Consider the following 20,794-nt stretch of genomic DNA (forward strand, 5'->3'; position numbering starts at 1 on the left):
GGCTCTGTGCTGACAACTAGCTCAGAGCCTGGAGCCTGCTTCAGATTCTGCATCTCCCTCTCTCTCTGACCCTCCCTGCTCACGCTGTCTCTCTCTGTCTCTCAAAAATAAATTAAAAAATAAAACATTTTTTTAAAAAAGGCAGAGGGGAGAGGAACCTGGCTGGCTCTGTGGGTAGAACATGACACGCTCTCTGCCCCTCCCCCCCTCAAAAATAAGTAAACATTAAAAAACATTTTTTTTTAAGGCAGAGGGGAGGGGCGCCCGGGTCTCAGTCGCTTAAGCATCCAACTCTTTTATTTTAAGTTTATTTATTTATTTTGAGAGAGGGAGACATACAGAGGCAGAGAGAGAGAGAAAAAGAGAGAACAAGCAGGGGAAGGGCAGAAAGAGAGAGAAAGGAATAATCCCCAGTAAGCTCACGCTGTCAGCTCAGAGCCCAACTGAGGGCTCAAACTCATGAACTGTGAGATCATGATCTGAGCCGAAACCAAGAGTCAGATGCACAACCAACTGAGTGACTCTTGATTTCGGCTCAGGTCATGATCCCAGGGTCATGGGATGGAGCCTCCAATCAGGCTCTGCACTAAGAGTGGGGCCTGCTTACGACTGTCTCTCTCTCTCTTCCCTCTGCCCCTCTCTCCCACTGGCGGGCTCTCTCTGTCAATAAAATAAAAAAAACAGGGGCACCTAGGTAGCTCAGTTGGTTGAGCATCTGACTCTTGCTTTCAGCTCAGGTCATGATCTCACTGTTGTGGGTTCAAGCCCCACATTGGCATTGACAAGTACAGAGCCGGCTTGAGATTCTCTCTCTTTCTCTCCCTGCCCCTCCCCTGCTTGCACTCTCCTTCCCTCACTCTCAAAATAAATAAACACTCAAGACACAAAAACATTAATATCTTATATATGCTTAATTTAATTTAATTTAAAAAAATTTTCAAAGGCAGAGGGGAGAGTGGCTTGGGTTTTTGTGACTCTAGAGCCTGGCAGGGGTGCCACAGGTGATGGCCAGCCCTGGAGGCAGATTACATCAGACAGCCCATGGGACTTCTGAGATAAAGCCTGGCACTTTGGGGACGCTCGCTCCGTGATTGCCTTTCAGGTGATATGGAGAAAAAGCTGGAAGGGAGTAGTCTCTGACCAGTCCCTCTCCCTGCGCTGTAGGGGTCTCAGCACCCACCCAGCATCACCCTCACAATGGCCCATCCAGAGGGCACAGCGGGCTCAGCTGTCCCTCCCAGTCTCCTGTGTGCCTTACTGAGAGTGTTTACACAGTTTACACCATCTCTTAGTCGTAAGAGGGATGGGGATCAGGTAAACAGAGTCCCAGGAGGCCCTGGGGTGGGGGCTGGGGGTGCTGGGAGCAACGCGGGGCTTGCCCCCCCTTGCCCCAAAAGTCACTTAGTCTTTGGGGCTTCCTCTCTCCAGCCCCCCCCCGCCCCCACACCCTGCACTGCCCCCAGCGCCCGTAGGCACCACTCAATCTTCAAACTCAACTTCTCTGTGTCAAGGCCACATGATGCTAACCTGCTTGGTCCAAAGCAGCCTCAAGTGACGGGGACCCTGACTACTCCACAGCCCCACCTTACAGACGCGGAAACCGAGGCTGAGAAGGAAGTAGCCGGCGGCCACTAGCCAGAGTCCTCTGACTCCATACCACCCACCTGTCCCCCTGCCCCCACCCCCGCTTCCCAGGGGCTAATATCCCCAGAGAAGGACAGGAGCTGGGTCTCAACATCCCCTCCCTAAGGACCAAGTGGAAATGGAGACCTACCTGGTTTGGCTCAGCCCTGGAGAGTGCTGGAAACCTGAGGCTGCTGAGGAAGGAGTGCTAAGCGCCACTCCCCTTCCTGAACTCTGACCACTTCCCCGGGCTTGGGAATGGGCCACACCTGGCAGGGCCACACCCTGGGGCAGACCCAACCTGTTCTAGAGATCACAAACAGGAGTGGAGGGGGGGGTGTTCAGCACCACTCCCCCCACCCCACCCCGGGCAGTGCGCTCCCCAGCCCAAGGGATGGGCTCTCAGGGCCCCTGCAGAGAAGTTGCAGCCGACCCGCTGGGCTTCTGAACACCCAGACAAGATAGGCATGCACAGAGTTCCCAGACTGTGAGGTGGGTGCACACAGGAGGGATCAGAGACTCCGTGAGCACAGGGCCAGGTCCCACGGCTCCCTAGCGTCCCAGTGATTGACAAATACAAATGATATATTTAGATCACACAATATGATGTTCTGATATATGTACACACTGTGAAATGACCGCAATCAAGCTAACACTTCTGTCACCTTACAGTCCCCCTTTTTCGGGGGTAGGGAGGGGATGAGAATACTCGGGATCTACTCTCTCAGCAGATTTCGGGTATGTGACACGTGGTTAACATAGTCCCCACGCAGCTACACGAGGTCCCCGGAACTTATTCTTCCTATAACTAGAATTTCAGACCCTTTGACCAACGTCTCCCTCTCCCCCCACCCTCCCCAACGATAAATTTTTGAGTACCTGCCATGTTCCAGGCCTTTATATACATTACATAATGGCTTTGTATCCATACTACCATGTAACCCTCACCAAAACCTTGTGAGGGACAATTACCCCTCTTGGCGGGGGGGGGGGGGGGGGGGGGCACGGGGACTGAGACCCTGAGACGGGGCTTTGCTCCTTGCTTAGTGAAGCACTTGCCTCAGGGCGCTCTGCCCTTGTTGCTGGAACCAGGCTTTTGTTTTTTTTTACTACCAAAGCCACCTCTCCAAGAGAAATCCTTCATGCTTAATGTCTACTGACATTAATTAATTACTGTCTGATTTGCTGAGGGCAAATTATTATTACTAAAGGAGCCCCCAGGCAGACAAAGCATGCCGCATGAGCAGGGGAGCCAGAGAGGGACTCTGCACGGAGTCACAGCCAAATTCCCTCCCCATTGCTAATGGAACAAGTTCTTTCCCAAATCTCAAATCTCACCCACGGATGCCTCTGCCCAGACTGGGCTTCCTGACCTGGAAAACCTTCCGAGGTCCCGCTAACCCATCACTTCCCCCAGGGAGCCCGCCCTGGCCCCTGCGGCTGGTGAAGGGCCACCTCTGGGCTTCCCTTGGTCACAGCCTGACCACACTCTGCTGTCATCAGTGATATGTCCCTCCTCTGTCTCCCCATCAGCCTGCAGGCACCTAAGGACATGTCCAGTCTGACTCATCCTGGTGTCCCCAAAGTGCCAGGCTCCAGTCCTTTCCATCACTGCCCTCATGCCACCTCCTGAATGCAAGGAGGTGGCTCTTGGGGAGTGCCAGGAGCTAGCAGGCCTGCGGCCAGGGAGCTGCCAGAGCACCTGGCTGACAGCACCATCTGTCCCTGGAGGCACAGGACGGAGCAGGCACGAGGCAGAGGTCTCAGGTCCTCTGCTCGGCCAGGTCGGCCCAGGACAAGGAGAACAGCCATGGCACCAGGCCCCCTGCCCAGCTGTCAGACAAGACTGAATTCGCTAGCTAGCTCAGAGCGGCTCAGTGCTAGAGCCTTGGTCTTCTCCTATGGAAAGCTAGATGAATACCACTGGCCCAGCAGAGCTACTGAGATGCCTGACTATGCGTGACACGTAGTAGGTGCTCAACAATAAGTCAGTTTTTAGCAGCTGACCCTGTCTTTGAAAGACGAAGGAAACTGAAGTCCAGATGAGATGGAAAGAGGACTGACGTTTACCACGGCCGATCGTGAATGAGCTCCGCACTCCTCCCAAGCCTTTCATCTTGCCAATGATCTAGCGAGATCGACAGGAGCAGACCTGGTTCACAGATAAGGAAGGGAAGGCCTACAGGGTGACGAGAGTCAGTGTCTCTAGAGCAGGTCTCCAGATTCACGAGCAGCTGTCCAGACGGGCTGGCGACGCATGTCCCCGCCTAGACCAAACACAGGTGAATGGCAGTGACACGACCTCCCCAAGAGCCTGGTGTGTGTGAGGTGGGGGGCAGGTGACCAGCCTCGAATCTGCGTCTGCCAGTGTGTGAAGCTGGGCGGTGATGGGGTGGGTCTGCGTGTGATAGCAAGGCCAGTTTCTGGATGCACAGCTTCCAGATGTCACGCTGGACAGGAGAGAGGGGCTGGAAAGGGGGTGTCTTAGCCCCACGGGTAGGGGATGCCAAGCCTTGCAGCTGTACCAGCCCAGGCACATCGTCTCACTTCCCCGTGCCTTGTCCGTACCAGCGTGCTGAGCCTATCACCCACCTTCCTATTGTGAGCCATCAGGGGGTGGGTGGAAAAGTGGCTAGGACCTTCTTGGTGCTGGCCAGACAGAGGGGAACCATGACGATGTGTTTCCCTAGGTCTCTGAGCCTCTCTGAGCACTGTGCGCAGGGACTACGTGCCTTGGGACCAGCACCTCTCATGGACCACACAGTCTAGCAGGCAGCACAATACATCCCCCAGCACTCCAAACCCCAAACCCTGCCTCCAATGCCCAGCCCCCCACCCGCAGCACATCACAGCCTTCTCTCAGCCCTTCCACCCCCACTCCCTTCCATGCCTCCACTCAGCAGCTCAGATGCACCAAGCGCCCTCACACATGGAGCCTGCAACGGAATGCTGTTCCCTCTGCCCGGAATGCTCTTCCAGCTCTTCCTCTGGCTGTCTCCTCCACAGCTAGTGTTCTGCCTTGTTGCCACCAGCTCAGAGGGCCCTCCTCTGACGTCTCTCATTATTCTCTCACAGCTCCCTGTTCTCCAACAATCTGAGTTTCATCTCAGCAGTGACACTTAATAGCTGTGTGACCTTGGGCAAGTGACTCAATCTCTCTGTCATATATGACCTTTACTCTTACTATTGTTACTGTTCAGGGCACGGATTTTCATCGTGCGGTCACCTGACTACGTTATCTCTGTGTCTCCTTCATTAGCTGTCAGCTCCACACAGCAGCCCGGGCTCCTCATAGCGTACTCGGTACCTGCCATGTGTTAGTCCCTATGGAGGGAACAACTACCATCAGCACAGTTTCCTGAGGAGACGTCATTAATTCTGGGAGCAGGCGGGATGCAGACTGGAAGGAAAATGATGGCCAAGCTGGGTTTTGAAGGCTGAAGAAGAGTTCTCCGGACTACAAACACACAGGTGTCTGTCCACAGCTGGGACAGGGGTTCACATGGGGCTCCTGAACAGGCTGAAGCTAAGTGTCTGAGGGGCACCTGGGGGGCTCAGTCGGTTATATGTCGGACTTTGGCTCAGGTCATGAGCTCATGGTTCATGGGTTCAATCTCCCATCGGGCTCTGTGCTGACAGCTCAGAGCCTGGATTCTGCTTCAGATTCTATGTCTCCCTTTCTGCCCCTCCCTCACTTGTGCTCTGTCTCTCTCTCTCTCTCAAAAATAAATAAACATTAAATAATTAAAAAGAAAGAAGGAAGGTAAATGTCTGAGTCTTGCCTCTTCTTCCAGGAAGCCTTCTGGGCACATCAGCACCGTTCTGAGTCATAGTCATCCCTCAGAGTCACTCATTCATTCAGTAGCCTTTGCACTCATACCATATGATAGGCATGTCATTTTATTCCCACGGGTGTCCCCTCCTCACCACACAGTGGGGTCCTCAAGGCAGACAGGCCCCTGCCTTTCACTATCAGGACCAACCTCAAGATGGTGCACAAGCCCTTCACCAAAGTCCTGAACCCCAGGATGTTGAGGCTGGTGGGAACCTCAGAGAACAACGCAGAGATGGGGAGAGATGGGGTGAAGATAAGACTCTAACCCAGGGGTGGCCAAGCATGGTGCTTAAAACCTCTTCGTACTCTGAACTAGACCCTCAGTGAGGCTGGGGGGCTGGCTGGGCTGGGGAAGAGAGCCTCCGGCTGTCCTCAGGTTCAAGGTGAAGCAGTGGGATCACTGCCAGGCTTGGAAGCAGCATGCAGGTCCGTGGACACCCGGGCATGTGCACGGATACCCATGGCAGTTTCTGGTTTCCCACCACCCTGTTGGCAACACCTCCAAGGTGCAGGACCTCCCAGGGGAGCTGGGATAAACAATGCCATCACCTTCCCCAGAGTAAACAAAGTTCCCGGGAGGTGACCTTGACCAGGCTGGAACGCAGGCTGAGCGGAGGTTCCCAGTCTTCCACTAGGGCCCCAGCAGATCCCTGCCAGCCCAGGAGTACGGGACTCAGCGCCCAGTACAGACTGACACTTTGGATGGGGAAGGACAGGGTCTCCACTGAGAGAAGCAAAGACTGAGACCGGACAGGAAGACTTTTCCGGCACCACCAGACAGGCCATCGGCGCTCCTCCCCGAGCCGAGCAGCAGGTTCACCACTTCATTCATTCTTTCATTCATTCGTTCTCATGTTCCAAGGGCTTGCTGGGTACCCAGTGGCAGGTAAGACCCAGAACCACCTAACTCCAAAACCTTCATGTCTGCAATGCCACAGGACACTGACAAGGCCCCCAAAGCCTGTGATGCAAGGCTTGTAAGTTATCTGAGGCCTCCCTTCTGATCCCAGTTAACTTGGCTTTCTTTGTCCCCAGTGGGCTTTTTTTATTTGCTTGCTTTTCATTAGAAACAGTTTTGATAACTACCCAGAAAACCATCCCAAACTGTCCTGTATTCCCCAGGGAACTAAGAGAATTCAGTAAGAAACAGGACGAGTCCAAGGAGATCTGCCAGCAGGCAATGGCCCAGGTGGCAATCAAGGCTTGAGTGTTCTCAGCCAACACATTACCCAGGTCACCTCATGAGCCCAATTCCACCCCCATGCTTACCACCACTCCCCAACTCAGGAGAGCAGGCAGGAGAGTATGGGGAAGCGAAATGCTGCACAGGCTCAGACACAGAATGTATAGGCTGAAATCTCCCTCTGGGCTTTCGCTGGGCTGAGCCTCAGGCTCCCTAAGAACCAAGATTCTGAAGCCAGATTGCCTGAGTTCAAATCCCAGCTCTGCCACTTCCTGCCAGTGCAATCCTGAGCCTGGGCAAGTCCTCAACCTCTCTGAGCCTCAGTTTCCTCATCTGGGATATGGGGATGATAACTGTACCTACCTCACAGAGAACTAAATGAATGAAGATACACAGAGCATTTGGTATGGTGCCTAGTGTGGCCAGCACGACACATAGATTTGCTACTACGGTATTGTTATCTCTGTAAAATGGTGATACAGATACGTCCCTTCTCCACTGCCTTCTCCCCAGTTATTGATAGGCATCAATGGGAATAAAGTCATGATGTGCACAAGTCATCACCCCGCCTGGAAAATGCTCTTGGCCCTGTGCTCAGGAGATGGGACCCTACTGCTCAGACTCCACCCTTGGCCTCATGGAGAAGCTGCCATGCCCACTGATTCATCAGGCACCATCTGGGACTCTGATCATGCTCAACCCCCTGCTGGGCATACCAGAGCGGCCTCACGGAACTCATTGGTCAGGGGGAGAAATGGACATGCAAGTCCATCACACAATCCAGGGTGAAAAGGAGCTAACACAAAGGCTCCCTGTGCCCTGAGAAATCTAGGGAGGCTCTCTAGAGGAGACAGCATCTAAGCTGAGATCTGAGGGCTCAGAAGGAACTTTCCAGGGGGGGCAGAGAGAAGCTGGGGGCCACCCAGGCAAAAAGCACAGTATGGACCACAGTGTAGGGAGAACAAACGTAGTAAACTGAGGCAGCGGCAAGCAGTTCAGGATGGCTGCCGCACTGAATGCATAGGGGTGGGGAAGGAAGAGTGAGGAGGGAGAGGCAGGCAGAGGCAGATTCCCAAGATCCTTTTGTAGTAGGTAAGGAGTGTGAACATTATACTGAGGGAAGCCGGCTGAACAGGTGAGGAATAATCACATTTCCCTATTAGAAGCATCCCTCCAGTGGAGGGCAATTGGAGGGGCAGGATGTGGAATCGGGGAGGCAGGCAGAAGGTGCCCTGGGCGGGTGAGGGTGCCGAGGTCTGAGGTGAACAGCAGTCATGCAGATGGAGGGCGGGGATAAGTAAGAGATTTATTGGCCCCTGCCCCTTTGAAAAAAGGCTTTTCCTGAAAATATCATCAGAGGACACCCACTCTGCGCCCAGCACAGTCTCTGCCTGTCTGTCCTGAACTCTTCCCCGTTTCACCAGATCAAAGGCTCCCGCCAGGCGGTATTGAACACACGGGTCTGTCCCATGCCTCAGCATCTAATCTCTGCTCCAAAGTCCTCCCTAAGACATTCCAGGGAACGTGGTCTGCAAGGACACCCTGCACGACACCTCTCCAAAAGCCCACGCCTGGTCCTAAGCTTGCTCTCTGAAAGAGGTTATTGTCCCCGAGAATCCCAGGCTTGGTCCCGCCACACCCTCACCCACTCACACACACCCCCAGCCCTGTAACATTGACCAGCCTCACGGCCTTCGAGCCCTGAACGCCGGCACACACAGCCACGGAGCTCGGTGTCCAGCAGAAACACGTACAGGACTCCGATCAGAGAAACACTCCCCCCAGAATGGAATTCCAGACCCAGAGAACTCCCAGTCAGCACAGCCAGCCCTCAGGGGAGTGAGCGGCTTGTTTGGGGATTGTTGCTTATAATAAACCAGCCCAAGAGTTCTGCAATTTCTCCTTCAGAGAGAGCTAGAAAATGGCGTGTGGAAAATGAGAGCGAAGATATAGAACTTCTGACTTAGAATGGAAACTTCGATTTTCTTTCGGGATTCCCCCCACCCCCTGCCCCTGCAACCTCCGGCCCCCTCTTTTTTGCCTCCAAACAGCCCCCAGCCCTCCCCCCTCCTACCCTTCGCAGGTGATTTCCGACATTCTGGATCATTGCGGCCGAGACCCTACTAGCCGGTCACACTGTTGGTAGACACTGAGAGACACTGGTCACCTGAGTAACAGCCAGGTTCCGGCTCCAAATGAAGCCTGTCGCCTCTCCTCCTGCTCCTCCTCCCGAGCTCCCGCCCCTCCTGAGCCCAGCTGTTATCACCAAGTCCTGCCCTTCCTCAGACTGCCCTCTGCCCCCCTTCTCTCAGAGCACCCCTTCCCAAGGCTCCGGTGCCCGCCTGGTGGAAGGGAAGGAGAGAGGCAGCCAACTGGGCCCCAGCCATCAGGGGGCCCCGTGCCTGCCCACTGGGCACCTAGCCCGACACTCACTTTGCTTCCAGACACGGCCAGACTTAGTCCAGCCCACACGGCCAGACTTAGTCCAGCCCACTTCCAGCCCCTGACATCCTTCTCAGGGGGTCTCTCGGCTCCAGGGTCCTTCCTAGGGGCCGGGAGTTTCCACTTTGCCATCCCTGGCCAGTTAGCCTGGCCAAATGGTCCCCAGCTTTCCATCTGTCCACAAGGGGTCAGGCTGGAAGGTGGCAGGAGGCCAGGGAACTGCCAGCAGCCTCCCAGAGAGATACCAGACCCACCTGCTAGGACTCTTCACCCTTGGGAGTGCTGCCCCCAAGTGCTGCCGGCTGGCCAAGCACAGGGCACACCCCCTCATTTCCTTAAAATGAACAATGTGACTTTTCTTAAAGGGGCATCTGCCAAATTCTCCCCTCATGAGCTCCACAGGCTTCAGCCCCCCTGGGCACCTGCCCTGGGTCCTCTGTAGCCACTACCAACTTAGAGACCACCCAGATTTTCCCTTCTCCCTCTCACTCACTTCTGCAGGAGGCTTAACGAGGAGCCCTTGCGACTCACATTGGACTTCTCATGATGGGGAAAAAAAAGATAAAGTCCTCGGTGGTTAAGGGAAGAAGGTACGGGAGATCCAGGCAGAGGAGGTGGGTGGACAGATGGATCAGGAGTAATGAGCCCCTCACAATAACCAACCACCTTCTGCGTGCCAGGCCTGGTGTCAGTCCCCACTTCAACCCCACTGGTAGGTCCCTTGGGGAAGGTAAGTGACATGCCCAGGTGGCACAGCTATTGAGTACAAAGCCATGTTGCAACACAGGGGAGCCCGATCTGAGGCCTCTGCCCTTCACGGCCTCTAGCTCATTTCCTGCTCACCTAATGATATCTCCGCCTGGGCCTAAGACATCTGGGCTCTGGGCCTGGGTCTCTCACTAATGTGCCATGTGACTTTGAACAGTTCCCTCCTCTCTCTGGGCCTCCCGGCTCTAGGAGTCCAGGGCTTTAATGTCCATGCTTGTGAGCTCAAGGCTTCCCCTCAAATAACTCATGGGTCTGTCAGCAGTTCAAGGTCAACAGATGAGAAATTGAAGTCACACCTTAAAGGCAGCAAGATGATCCAAGGATGGCACTGAGGGCTGGGGCAATCCAGGAGGCTTCCTGGAGGAGGCGGTGCTTTGGGGCCTGAGGACTGAATGGGTTTGGATAGGCTGAGAAGAGGGATGAGATAGAAGGCCTAACAGGACCAGAACAGGACGCAGTAATAGGCAGTAAGCATCCTCATCTTGCAGGAAAAAGCTGGGAATCTGTTGAGAAGGACCTCGAACACCAGGCAACAGGGCTGAGGCAGCGACCTCCCTCGACTGGCAAGAAAAGCAGTCAGGGAAGGGACAGCTCATCTCACTGGATCCCAGCAGGCGGCCAGGGCAATGCAGCGCCCCACTGTGCAAACAAGGGGATGGAAACCCAGAGAGCTTGGGAGTCCACAATGGCTCAGACTCAGCGGACTCAGTCTGGTCCCCTCCCCCCATCCCCCATCTCACAGAGGGCTACACCGAAGCCCAGGGATGAGAAGTGAGCCACCCAAAGTCCGCAAGGAAGTTGTCTAGAATCACCATCTCTGATGTCAAACCTACAGCCCTGACCACCCCATCCCCACAACAAGGCACAGAATACAAGAGGCTTCAGTAAGACGTATAAGAGAAGCTCCCGCAAGGCTGAGCCGGGACAACGTCAGGAGCAAGCCACAGAGAGCCAGGTCTTTCTGCAGAGAGAGAGAAAGGTCTCTCTCCTCTCTGTTCTTTTGTTGTTGTTGTTGTTTTGTTAATGTTTATTTATTTTTGAGAGAGAGAGAGAGAGCAGGGAAGGGCAGATAGAGAGACAGACAGAGGATCTGAGGCTGGCTCTGCCCTGACAGCAGAGAGCTCCATGTGGGGCTCAAACCCGCAAACTGTGAGATCATGACCTGAGCCAAGTCAGACACTTGACCAGCTGAGCCACCCAGGCACCCCTCTTCTCTGCTCTTGATTATAGGACTGACCCGTGTCTCAGGCAGTTCTGGTGGGTCTGCTACTCCAGTGAATATTTCCACAGGTCCCTGCCTCCCCTTCCTGACTCCGCTGGGAGCCCCCTGAGGGCTGACACGGCATCTCACTCATCTTCGTGTGCCCTCCCCCAGCAGCCCCAGACCAAGGCCCTAAACACGGGAAACATGCAACATGCCTGAATCATAGTTCCGGAAAAGTGGGTAGAGAAGAGGTTGTAAGTGATAGTGAGGAGGGTGGTCCCCAAACTTCAGCCTGCAGCAGAACGACGCAGAGGGCTTTTTAGAAGTCAGGTTGCAGAGCACCTGGAGGGCTCAGTTGGTTAAGCGTCTGGCTTTGGCTCACATCATGATCTCACGGATCTTGGGGTCGAGCCCCAAATCAGGGTCTGTGCTGACAGCTCAGAGCTTGGAGCCTGCTTTGGATTCTGTGTCTCCCTTTCTCTCTGCCCCTCCCTGGCTCATTCTCTCTCTCTCTCTCTCTCTCTCAAATAAATAAACATTAAAAAATTTTTTAATAAAATAAAAATTTAGATTGCTGAGCTACATCTCCAGCAAAGCTCCAAGAGAGCCCAAGAATTTACATTTCTTTTTCTTTTTAGTTTTGTTTAAGGTTTATTTTTGAGAGAGAGAAACAGACAGAGTGCAAGCAGGGAAGGGGCAGAGAGGGGGAGACACAGAACTGGAAACGGATCCAGGCACCAAGCAGTCAGCAGAGAACCTGACACGGGGCTCGAACTCAGAAACAACGAGATTGTGACCTGAGCTGAAGTCAGATGCTTAACAAACTGAGCCACCCAGATGCCCCAAAGGTGCATTTCTAATAAGATCCCCAGTGATGCTGATACTGCCGGTCCCGGCACCATCCTTCGAGAGCCAGTGAGCTCGGCCAGCCCTGCAATTTTCCAGCCAGGGTGGAGGGGACCCAGCGAAGCCGGGGCAGCTCTTGCCTGTACCCCACTCTTATCATCACTGCCATCGTCATAGCTCTCCTCACACACCCCCTGGGCAAGGACCTCACAGAGGTTGCCACCTTCGGACCTCATCCTAGGAGGAAGGTCCTATGGTTATCTTTCTCCTACAGAGCAAACTCGGAGGCAAAGAGTCATTTGTCCAAAGTCATGCAGTTGATAAGAGTCAGCATAAGGACCTGAGCCCTGGTCGAAGTCCAGAGCCCACAAGCGCTGCCATCTAATGCTGACCAAGGACTTCTCTAGAGGGTCTCGAATCTCGCAGGCTCATTTCTGGTGTGGAATGAGCTTGTGATGCCCATAGCCCAAAGGCAGAGTCCTTAAGGGGACCTCAGGGCAGTCCCACGTCTCGAGAAAACCTGCCTTTTAAGCCCCAGGAGCCCCACAAACACTTCTTTTCCCACGTGACCTCCTTCCCCTGGCCCCACAGATGGGCCTTCCTGGCTAGAAGACAAATGTCTGCATTAATTCTTCAGGGCCATGTCCCAGCTCTACCACCCCACTCAGTGACAAAACACAGTGAAGTCACCTCCATTTACATGCCACAGCATTACTGGGTTGTCACTGTCTGGCACGGGTCTGTCTCCCCCATCAGACTGGAACTCACACGGACAGGGAGTTGACTGGAGTCATCTGGGTCCTCAGCACAGGGTCTGTCCAGAACAAGTTTAGTGATTGATAGGAAGAAAAGAAGGAAGGAAGCAAGGAAGAGAGGGAGGGAAGGAGGAAGGAGGAAAGAAGGAAAGAAGAAGGAAGGAGGAAGGAAGGGAGGAGGAAGGAAGGGAGGGAAGAAGAAAGAAGGAAGGAAGGAGGAAGGAAGGAAGGAAAAAAAAGAAAGGGGCATAGGGTCAAAGGAGGGAATGAATGAGTGAATACTTAGCCAGACTCCCAGGAATTCCCTCTGCTGCCATGATAGCCTCCCAGATAGGCCCACAGACTCTCTGGGTATAGGAGGGGACCTCTGACATCATACAGTCCAACTCCCACTTTCAGAACTGCCCTAGCTGAACCTCTCCTTGGGATTAGGGGCTAGACCCTATAGTCTCTCCTGCTCCACACACACACCTACTACCCCAGCCTCCACTTACATATACCCAAGATTGAAGGGCTCCCTCCATCTAAGGCTGCTGAACAATTACAGAACTCTAGTGGCCACAAGGATCTTGCCATTACCCCCTGACTCTGGCTCTGGGTCACCCAGAACATGGCTGCTCCCCTGGTCTGTGACAGAGAACATCTGGGAGCACATGCCCTGTCCTCTACCGGGCCCAGGCCTCCCCATCCAGACTTATTTCTTCTAAAAGTGTCAAGCTATGAAAAGAACTTCCAACTGTCCCCTCACACACCTGGGGTTTCTTTTGTTCCTGCTGTCCCCTGATGCCCTCTGATAGTGCTACCTCCCAACCCTGTTCCCAACAAGGCTTGGCTCAAATGGCACCACCTCCAGGAAGCCTTCTGAGTTCCTCCTAAGTGAAAATCCCATTCTTTTTCACAGCACCCTCTACACATGCACGCACGCGAACACACACACACACACACACACACAACTTCACAGACCTTTATTTCTCTCTCATACTACTTTTTCTCTTAAGTTGGGCTGATTTGTGCTAATTTCTCCTCTTTGACCGGCTGACAGCAGGGATGGAGTTGATTCATCAGAATATCCTGCCCCCAACAAACACTCAGGGCCTTGAACATAGTAGATGCTCAGTAAGTGTCCTGAGAATGAAGAAATGAGTAATTGAATGTGAAAGAACAAGGGAATGTGTGAGTGAATGCATACATGAATGAATGAATGAATTAATGAATGAATGAATGAATGAATGAATGAATGCATGCAGGAATGTTATTCTCTCCTTTTCTCCATGCTAAAGACTCCAGTTCCTTCCTGAGGCCCCTTGGGTTTGGCATGGCAGAATAAAGGAAGTTTTGAGTTAAATAGAAGGGGAACAGGAGGCAGGAACAAAGGAAGGAGGCGGTGATACCAGCAAGACAGGAAGTGGAGGTGACATCAACGTGGCCCCAAGGCCAGAGCCCCTCAGAACTACAGCCTTCTGGGGAGAAGCTGGGCAAAGAAAGCAGTGGGAAGCCAGCTCAACAGTCCAGAGGAGCCTTTCATGAAGATGGTGCCAAAGGCGAAGAAGGAAGCCCCTGCCTGTCCCAAAGCTGAAGCCAAAGCAAAGGCTTTGAAGGCCAAGAAAGTAGTACTGAGAGGCGTCCACAGTCATAAAAGGAACAAATACAGAAATCCACTGGAGCACCTTGAAAGGTTTTCAAAAAATACCTGGCAGCAAATCTGGAAATTAATTCTGTAACTTTGTTGAAGTGTTGCAAAAAGGACGACTTCTGCATCCTAACCCCTGAATGACTCAAATCGGTGCCAGGTGGAGGACTCCCATCACCTCTCAGAACAGAATCAGTTCATTCTGTTGTCTTAGTTTGTATATTTTCTGTGACTTGAAATAAACTTTGAACACACACAAAAAAAAACAAAACAAAACAAAACAAACCTGTCCAGAGGACAGAAGATGCAGGAGGTGGGATGGGGTGGGGGTGGGGGGCTGTGGGGATGGGGTGGTGTGCGGCGGTGCCCACAAGCCATGGACGCCAGATTAGGGGTGCATGAGCAGAGTACTGGACCTGTCCAGCCAGTCCTAAACTCCATCCTGAGCAGCGGGCTCACACAAGCCCTTCCGGCCCCACTGTCCCCACCTCCACCTGCTGGGGCGGGAACCAACTCCTGGGCCAGCAGCTGAAGGTCTGGACCCAGCCTCACACTGGACTCTGGTGGGGAAGGTTACTCACACCAAGGGCTGGGGCTCCCCCACCCACCCGGGGCCTAAGTGAGTCAACTTTGGCTGCACCCTCTGGACGCTGAGGCTGGCAGGCCCTCCCCAGAACAGCCTCCCCTATTTTAATGAGAGGCCCGCCCAGCTCAACTCAAATCCCAGGATGCTTCAGGCCTCAGCCTGCCCGACCTAGAGTGCACCAGGCACCAAGAGGCTTGCCCTAGCCGCCCCGGGGTGGAGGCAGATCTGCCTAGAGAGAGTTCTTGGTGCACGGAGAAGCCAGCAGTAGGGGATCCTGGGGAGTGCAGTCTTTCCCAAGCAGGGAAGCAGGGGAGGGGGGCCGGGGGTCTTACCCTAGTGGCTAGTGGCGGGACTCTCCAGACTCAACCACTTGCAGGGCGGAGGCCGGGGAAGCCTGCTGGGAACTTGGGGGAGGCAGCTCCGCTGGGAGAGACTCAGAACAGGGCTTGCGAGGTCCCAGAGCAGAGCCTGATGGGGGAGGCAGGGGGAGGGTGCTGGAGGCGCAGGAGGCGGCAGGGAAAGGCACGGGGAGGGCGGGAGCAGCAGGGCGAGTTCGCAATGACTCTGGTCCCCTCCCCTCCCGGTACGGGTGGGGCGGCCCGGGCTGCAGCGGCAGCGATCACAGAGGGCCAGGGCTCCGAGCCGGCGCCAGACACCCCGCCCCGCCAGGCGTCAGTCCCGGGGCGCCCGGCAGAAGCGGAAACGTGGGCGCCGGCGCTGGCGGTGTGCACGTGTAGCAGGACAGGCGCCAGGGCGCAAAAGCCGCTGCCTGTTCTTGCTAAGTCAGCCCCTCATAGTCCTGAAAAGTAATACCTGCTATTCGGTCACACCTTTACTGAGCACCTACTACGCGCCAAACACTGAGCTGGGTGCTGCGACCCAGCTTCTGAGCCAGACACACTGTTTTGTCCAGATGAGTACTGATAGAAAAAAATTAAAATGGACAGTTGAGAAAAGAACAAAGGAAATGAATGCCATCCATGATCTCTTGACTCAGAATCACTGTTAGTATTTTAAGGTATGTGCTTCCAACCAGACTAGAGCTGGAATATGTGGACCTGGCAACTGGGGAGATGGAGGCCCCCTCCTCCCTCTCTGAGTGCATCTGCATATGTTATGTTATAGGGTGTAAGATGATGTGATATGAAATGTATGATATGACCATGGGCATAGGTTGCAGACCAGAAAAGTCTGCATCAGTATTTACATTTGCAATCCATGCTCACCTGGACCGGACAGAGGATGATGGTGGTCCCTGAAAGACACCAAATCTTGGGAGGAGGAATTTGGCAGTAAGAATGCATTGCACACCAGGGCGGGAGGGGTGGGGATCAGCCATGGCTGACACCTCACAGAGGCTGGTACTTGAACTCCTCCTGATGCCTCCCAGGAGAAAAGGACAGTGTGCCAGCAAAGAGAGCTGTCATCCTGCCACCCCTGGGGCCCAAGCAGCAATCCTGTGGGGACCTCTGACCATGTCACAAGATGGGGCACTTTCTGTGTCACTTTGCTTCGGCCATTTTCTCAGAGCATCCTAAGGGCGCAAGAATCTCAGGGCTGGGATGATGGGCACCCCACGCATGGGGCTAGGCATGCATGACATGGCCACACGGACAAGTGACATGGGCCTATCTCTAGCTCAGCTAGCAATATTAATGCAGGAGCCTCAGCTCGGCAGAGACCACCACACCCCCATGTCCGCAACAAGAAGTAACATCTGAGATGTTTTCTGAGTGCAGTGAGACACATGTGGGGACATCCTGAAACATAAAGGACAGTGGACTATGCAGGGAAGGAGAATTCCTACCCTATTCCTACCCTGGCAGGATGGCTCTGGGCTGGCAGAGACTGTGGTTTGATTTTAATGTGACACTCTTTATAATCAAATGGTGAATGCTAAAGATATTTGAGTTATCTAAGAAAAAGTGACCAGGGCACGTGGGTGGCTCAGTTGGTTAAGCGTCCGACTTCAGCTCAAGTCACAATCTCACGATTCATGGGTTCAAGCCCCCCATTGGGCTCTGTGCTGACAGCTCAAAACCTGGAGCCTGCTTCGGATTCTGTCTCCCTTTCTCTCTGCCCCTGCCCTGCTCACGCTCTGTCTCTCTCAGTCTCTCAAAAATAAATAAATGTTTAAAAAATTTTTAATTTTAATAAATAAATTAATAATTTTTAAAAAGTGACCAGGGGCACCTGGATAGCTCAGTCAGTTGAGCGTCTGACTTTAGCTCAGGTCATGATCTCATGGTTTGTGGATTCGAGCACCGCATTGGGCTCTGCGCTGGCAGCTCAGAGCCTGGATCCTGCTTCGGCTTCTGTCTCCATCTCTCTCGCCCTTCCCCTGCTCACCCACTGTCTCTCTCTCTCAAATATAAATAAACATTTTTAAAAGTTTTAATAAATAAATAAAAATAATAAAATAAAAAATTGACCATATTGGACATACTGTTTTGTAATCTGCTTTTTTTTCTCTCTCAACAATTATCATAAATATCTTTCCATAATTTTCATTGTTACATAGTATTTCTCTTCATGGGTCTAATTGAATTTATTTTTTTTTGTCTTATAGCTTTATTGAGAAATCATTGCATATAATACACTGCACATATTTAAGGCATATAATTTGATACATTTTGACATACATATTGTGTACACATATATATATATATGAAAGCATCACAATCGAAGTAATGAACATATCGGTACCCCCAAAACTTCCTGTAGCCCTTTGTCATCCCTCCCTCCTGCCCGACACTGCCCCTCCCCCACATTCCAGGCAAACAAGAATCTGCCTCTGTCACTCTTGATTAGACTGCATTTCTAGAAGGCTATATAAATGGAATCCTGCAGTATGCATTCTTTTTTGTCTGGCCTCATTCACTCAGCATAATTATTCTGCAATTCATATGTATATTGCATACACCAATAATTTGTCCCTTTTTATTGCTGAGTAGAATCCCATTTATGGTTATAGCACAATTTGGTTATTCAGTCACTTATTGACAGACTTTGGATTGTTTCTGTTTGCTGGCTATTTATTACACAAATACAGCTGGTATGAGCATTCATACATAAGTCCGTGTGTGGACAAATACTGTCATTTCTTTTAGGTAAATACCTAGCAGTGGAATGGCCAAGTCATGTGACAGATGTATGTTTAAAAATTTTTAAGCTGCCAAAAGGTTTCCCCCAATGGCGGTGTCGGTCCACATTCCCACGAGTGGCAGGTGAGAGGCCCGGCTCCTCCTCATGCTCCTGCACTTGGTCAGTCAGTTGAATCTTAATCATTTCAGTGGATTCACAGTGCTTTATCATGGTGGGTTTCATTTCTATTTTCCTGTCCATTAATGTTGTTAAGCATCTTTTTGTATACTGACTTACTGATCTGTATACCTTCCTTGGTAAAATGTCTATTCAAATCTTTACCCATTAAAAAAAACTGGATTGATTGTCTTATTATTGAATTATAAGAGTTTGTTTTAGAACCAAAAGCATTCAAAACAGGCTCACCAAGATATATTTGTACAACCTATGTTCACGGCAGCACTGTTTACAACAGGCAAAAGGTAGAAACAACCCAAATGTCCATCGACCGATGAATGAAAAAGCAAAATGTGGTACATGCATACAATCGAATATACTCAACCTTAAAAAGGAAGGAAATTCTGACACATGCTAGAACATAGATGACCCTTGAGGACAATATGCTAAGTGCAATAAGTCAATCATGAAAAGACAAATACTATATGAGCCCACTATGTGAGAAAACTAGAGTAACCAAACTCATAGAAACAAAGTAGAGTGGCACTTGCCGAGGGCACCTGGCGGTTCAGTTGGTGAAGCATCTGACTTCGGCTCAGGTTATGATCTCTTTGAGCCCCGGTTGGGCTCTGTGCTGACACCACAGAGCCTGGAGCCTGCTTTGGGATCTGTGTCCCCCTCTCTCTCTGCCTCTCCTCCACTCATGCTGCCTCTCTCTCTCTCTCTCAAAGAAATAAACATTTAAAAATTAAAAAAAAAAAAAGAATGGCAGTTGTAGGGCCTGGGGCAGAAGGAAATGAGCAGTTGTTTAATGGATGTAGTTTTAGTTTGGCAAAAAAGAAAAAAGTCCTGGAGATTGGTTGAACAGTAATATGAATATACTTAACTGTACACTTAAAATTAGTTAAGATGGTAAATTTTACATTATGTATATTTTACCACAATTAAATTTTTTTCTTTTTTTAATTTTTTTTTGTTAAGTAAACACTACCTGCAACATGGGGCTCAAACTCACAACCCTCTGAGATCAAGAGTCGCATGCTCCACCGACTGAGCCAGCCAGACGTCCTACAATTTAATTTTTTTTTAAATATAAGTTTATACATATGTAGATACTAGTCCTCTGTTGCATATAAGTTTTGCAAATATTTTCTCCAAATCTGAGACCCATCTTTTCATTTTTATAATGTCTCTTGAAGAACAAAGATTTTTAATTGTGATGAAGTCTAGTTCATCAATTTTGTTACTTTATACCAGAGGCTTTTTGTGTTCTACTTAAGAAATCTTTGCCACGGATTGCCTGGGTGGCCCAGTCAGTGAAGCGTCTACTCTTGATTTCGGCTCAGGTCATGATCTTGCAGTCATGAGATCAAATCCCACGCAGCCTGCTTAAGATTTTCTCCCTCTTTGCCTCTTTTCCCTGCCTCTCTCTCTCTCAAAAAACCATCTTTGCCAACTCCAAAGTGGCTAAGATTTTCTTTTATGCTTTCTTCTAGAAGTTTTATGGTTTTAGCTTTTACATTTTAAAATACTTTTGGGGGGGCATCTGGGTGGCTCAGTCAGTTAAGTGTCCGACTTTGGCTCAGGTCATGATCTCATGGTTAGTGGATTCGAGCCCCATATTGGGCTCTGTGCTGACAGCTCAGAGTCTGGAGCCTGCTTCCGATTCTGCGTCTCCTTCTCTCTCTGCCCTTCCCCTGCTCATACTCTGTCTCTCTGTCTCTCAAAAATAAATAAACATTAAAAAATATATTTTTAAAACATTAAAAATAAAATAAAAAATAAAAACATTAAATTTTTTTGGTAGTTTATTTATTTTGAGACACAGAGAGAGCAAGCAGTGAAGAGGCAGGGAAAGAAGGAGAGAAAGAGAGTCTCAAGCAGTCTCTGCACTATCAGCATGGAGTCTGACTCAGGGCTCGAACCCAAGAACCAACAATGAGATCACGACCTGAGCCAAAATCAAGAATTGAACAATTAACAGACTGAGCCACTCAGGTGCCCCAAGCCTTTACATTTAGATCATAATCTATTCCAAGTTAATTTTCATATTTGGCCTGAGTTAAATATAGAGGTTCTTTTTATTTTTTTTTTTTACATGTGTCTATCCAGTTGTTCCAGCACAATTGTTAAAAAGATTATAATTCTACCCATTGAATTGCCTTGGCATCTTTGTCAAGTCAATTGATTATATGGGTGCGGATCTATCTTTGGACTCTCTACTTTGTTCTGTTGATCTACATGTCTGTCTTTAGGCGAATACTACATTTTCCCGACTACTCTCACATAGAAATCTTGTAACCAAATCGCATAAGTCCTAATAGTTTGTTCTTTTTCAAAATAGTTCGACTATTCTGAGTCCTTTCCATTTGCATTTAAATTTTAGAATCTGTTTGTCCATTTCTAAAAATAAAATAAAAATAAAGCTTGCTCAGATTTTGATAGGGATGGTGTCATATCCATCAATTTGGAAAGAATCGACATTAATGATAATAATGAGTCTTTTGATCCGTGAACATGGTATGTCTCTCCATCTATTTAGGTTTTCATTAATTCCTCTCTGCAATATTTTGTAGTTTTCAGCTACAAGTCTTACACATCTTCTATCAAATTTATTACTAAGTATTTCATATATTTATACTATTAAAAAATGGACTTCAA

The 20,794-nt window shown here is 50.8% G+C and overlaps 1 protein-coding gene across 4 annotated transcripts in view; it reads right to left on the reverse strand.

Annotated features, from left to right (window-relative positions):
- The window catches only part of ACOT11 (acyl-CoA thioesterase 11), a 70,752-nt gene that overhangs the window by 32,900 nt on the left and 17,058 nt on the right, over positions 1-20,794 (reverse strand). The window contains exon 1 of one of the 4 annotated variants that reach the window (XM_029947782.1): positions 15,205-15,417. The exons of 2 other annotated variants lie outside the window; for them this stretch is intronic. Coding sequence is in view for 1 of the 2 variants with exons in the window: in XM_029947781.1 (XP_029803641.1) it covers positions 8,716-8,748 (33 nt within the window). In the remaining variant the exon portion in view is untranslated. Of the gene's footprint in view, positions 1-8,715; positions 8,819-15,204; positions 15,418-20,794 lie in introns of those variants that run through there. One more of the 4 variants, XM_029947781.1, reaches the window with a different exon arrangement.

This window comes from Suricata suricatta, chromosome 8, assembly GCF_006229205.1.
Source record: "Suricata suricatta isolate VVHF042 chromosome 8, meerkat_22Aug2017_6uvM2_HiC, whole genome shotgun sequence".
Lineage (NCBI taxonomy): Eukaryota > Metazoa > Chordata > Mammalia > Carnivora > Herpestidae > Suricata > Suricata suricatta.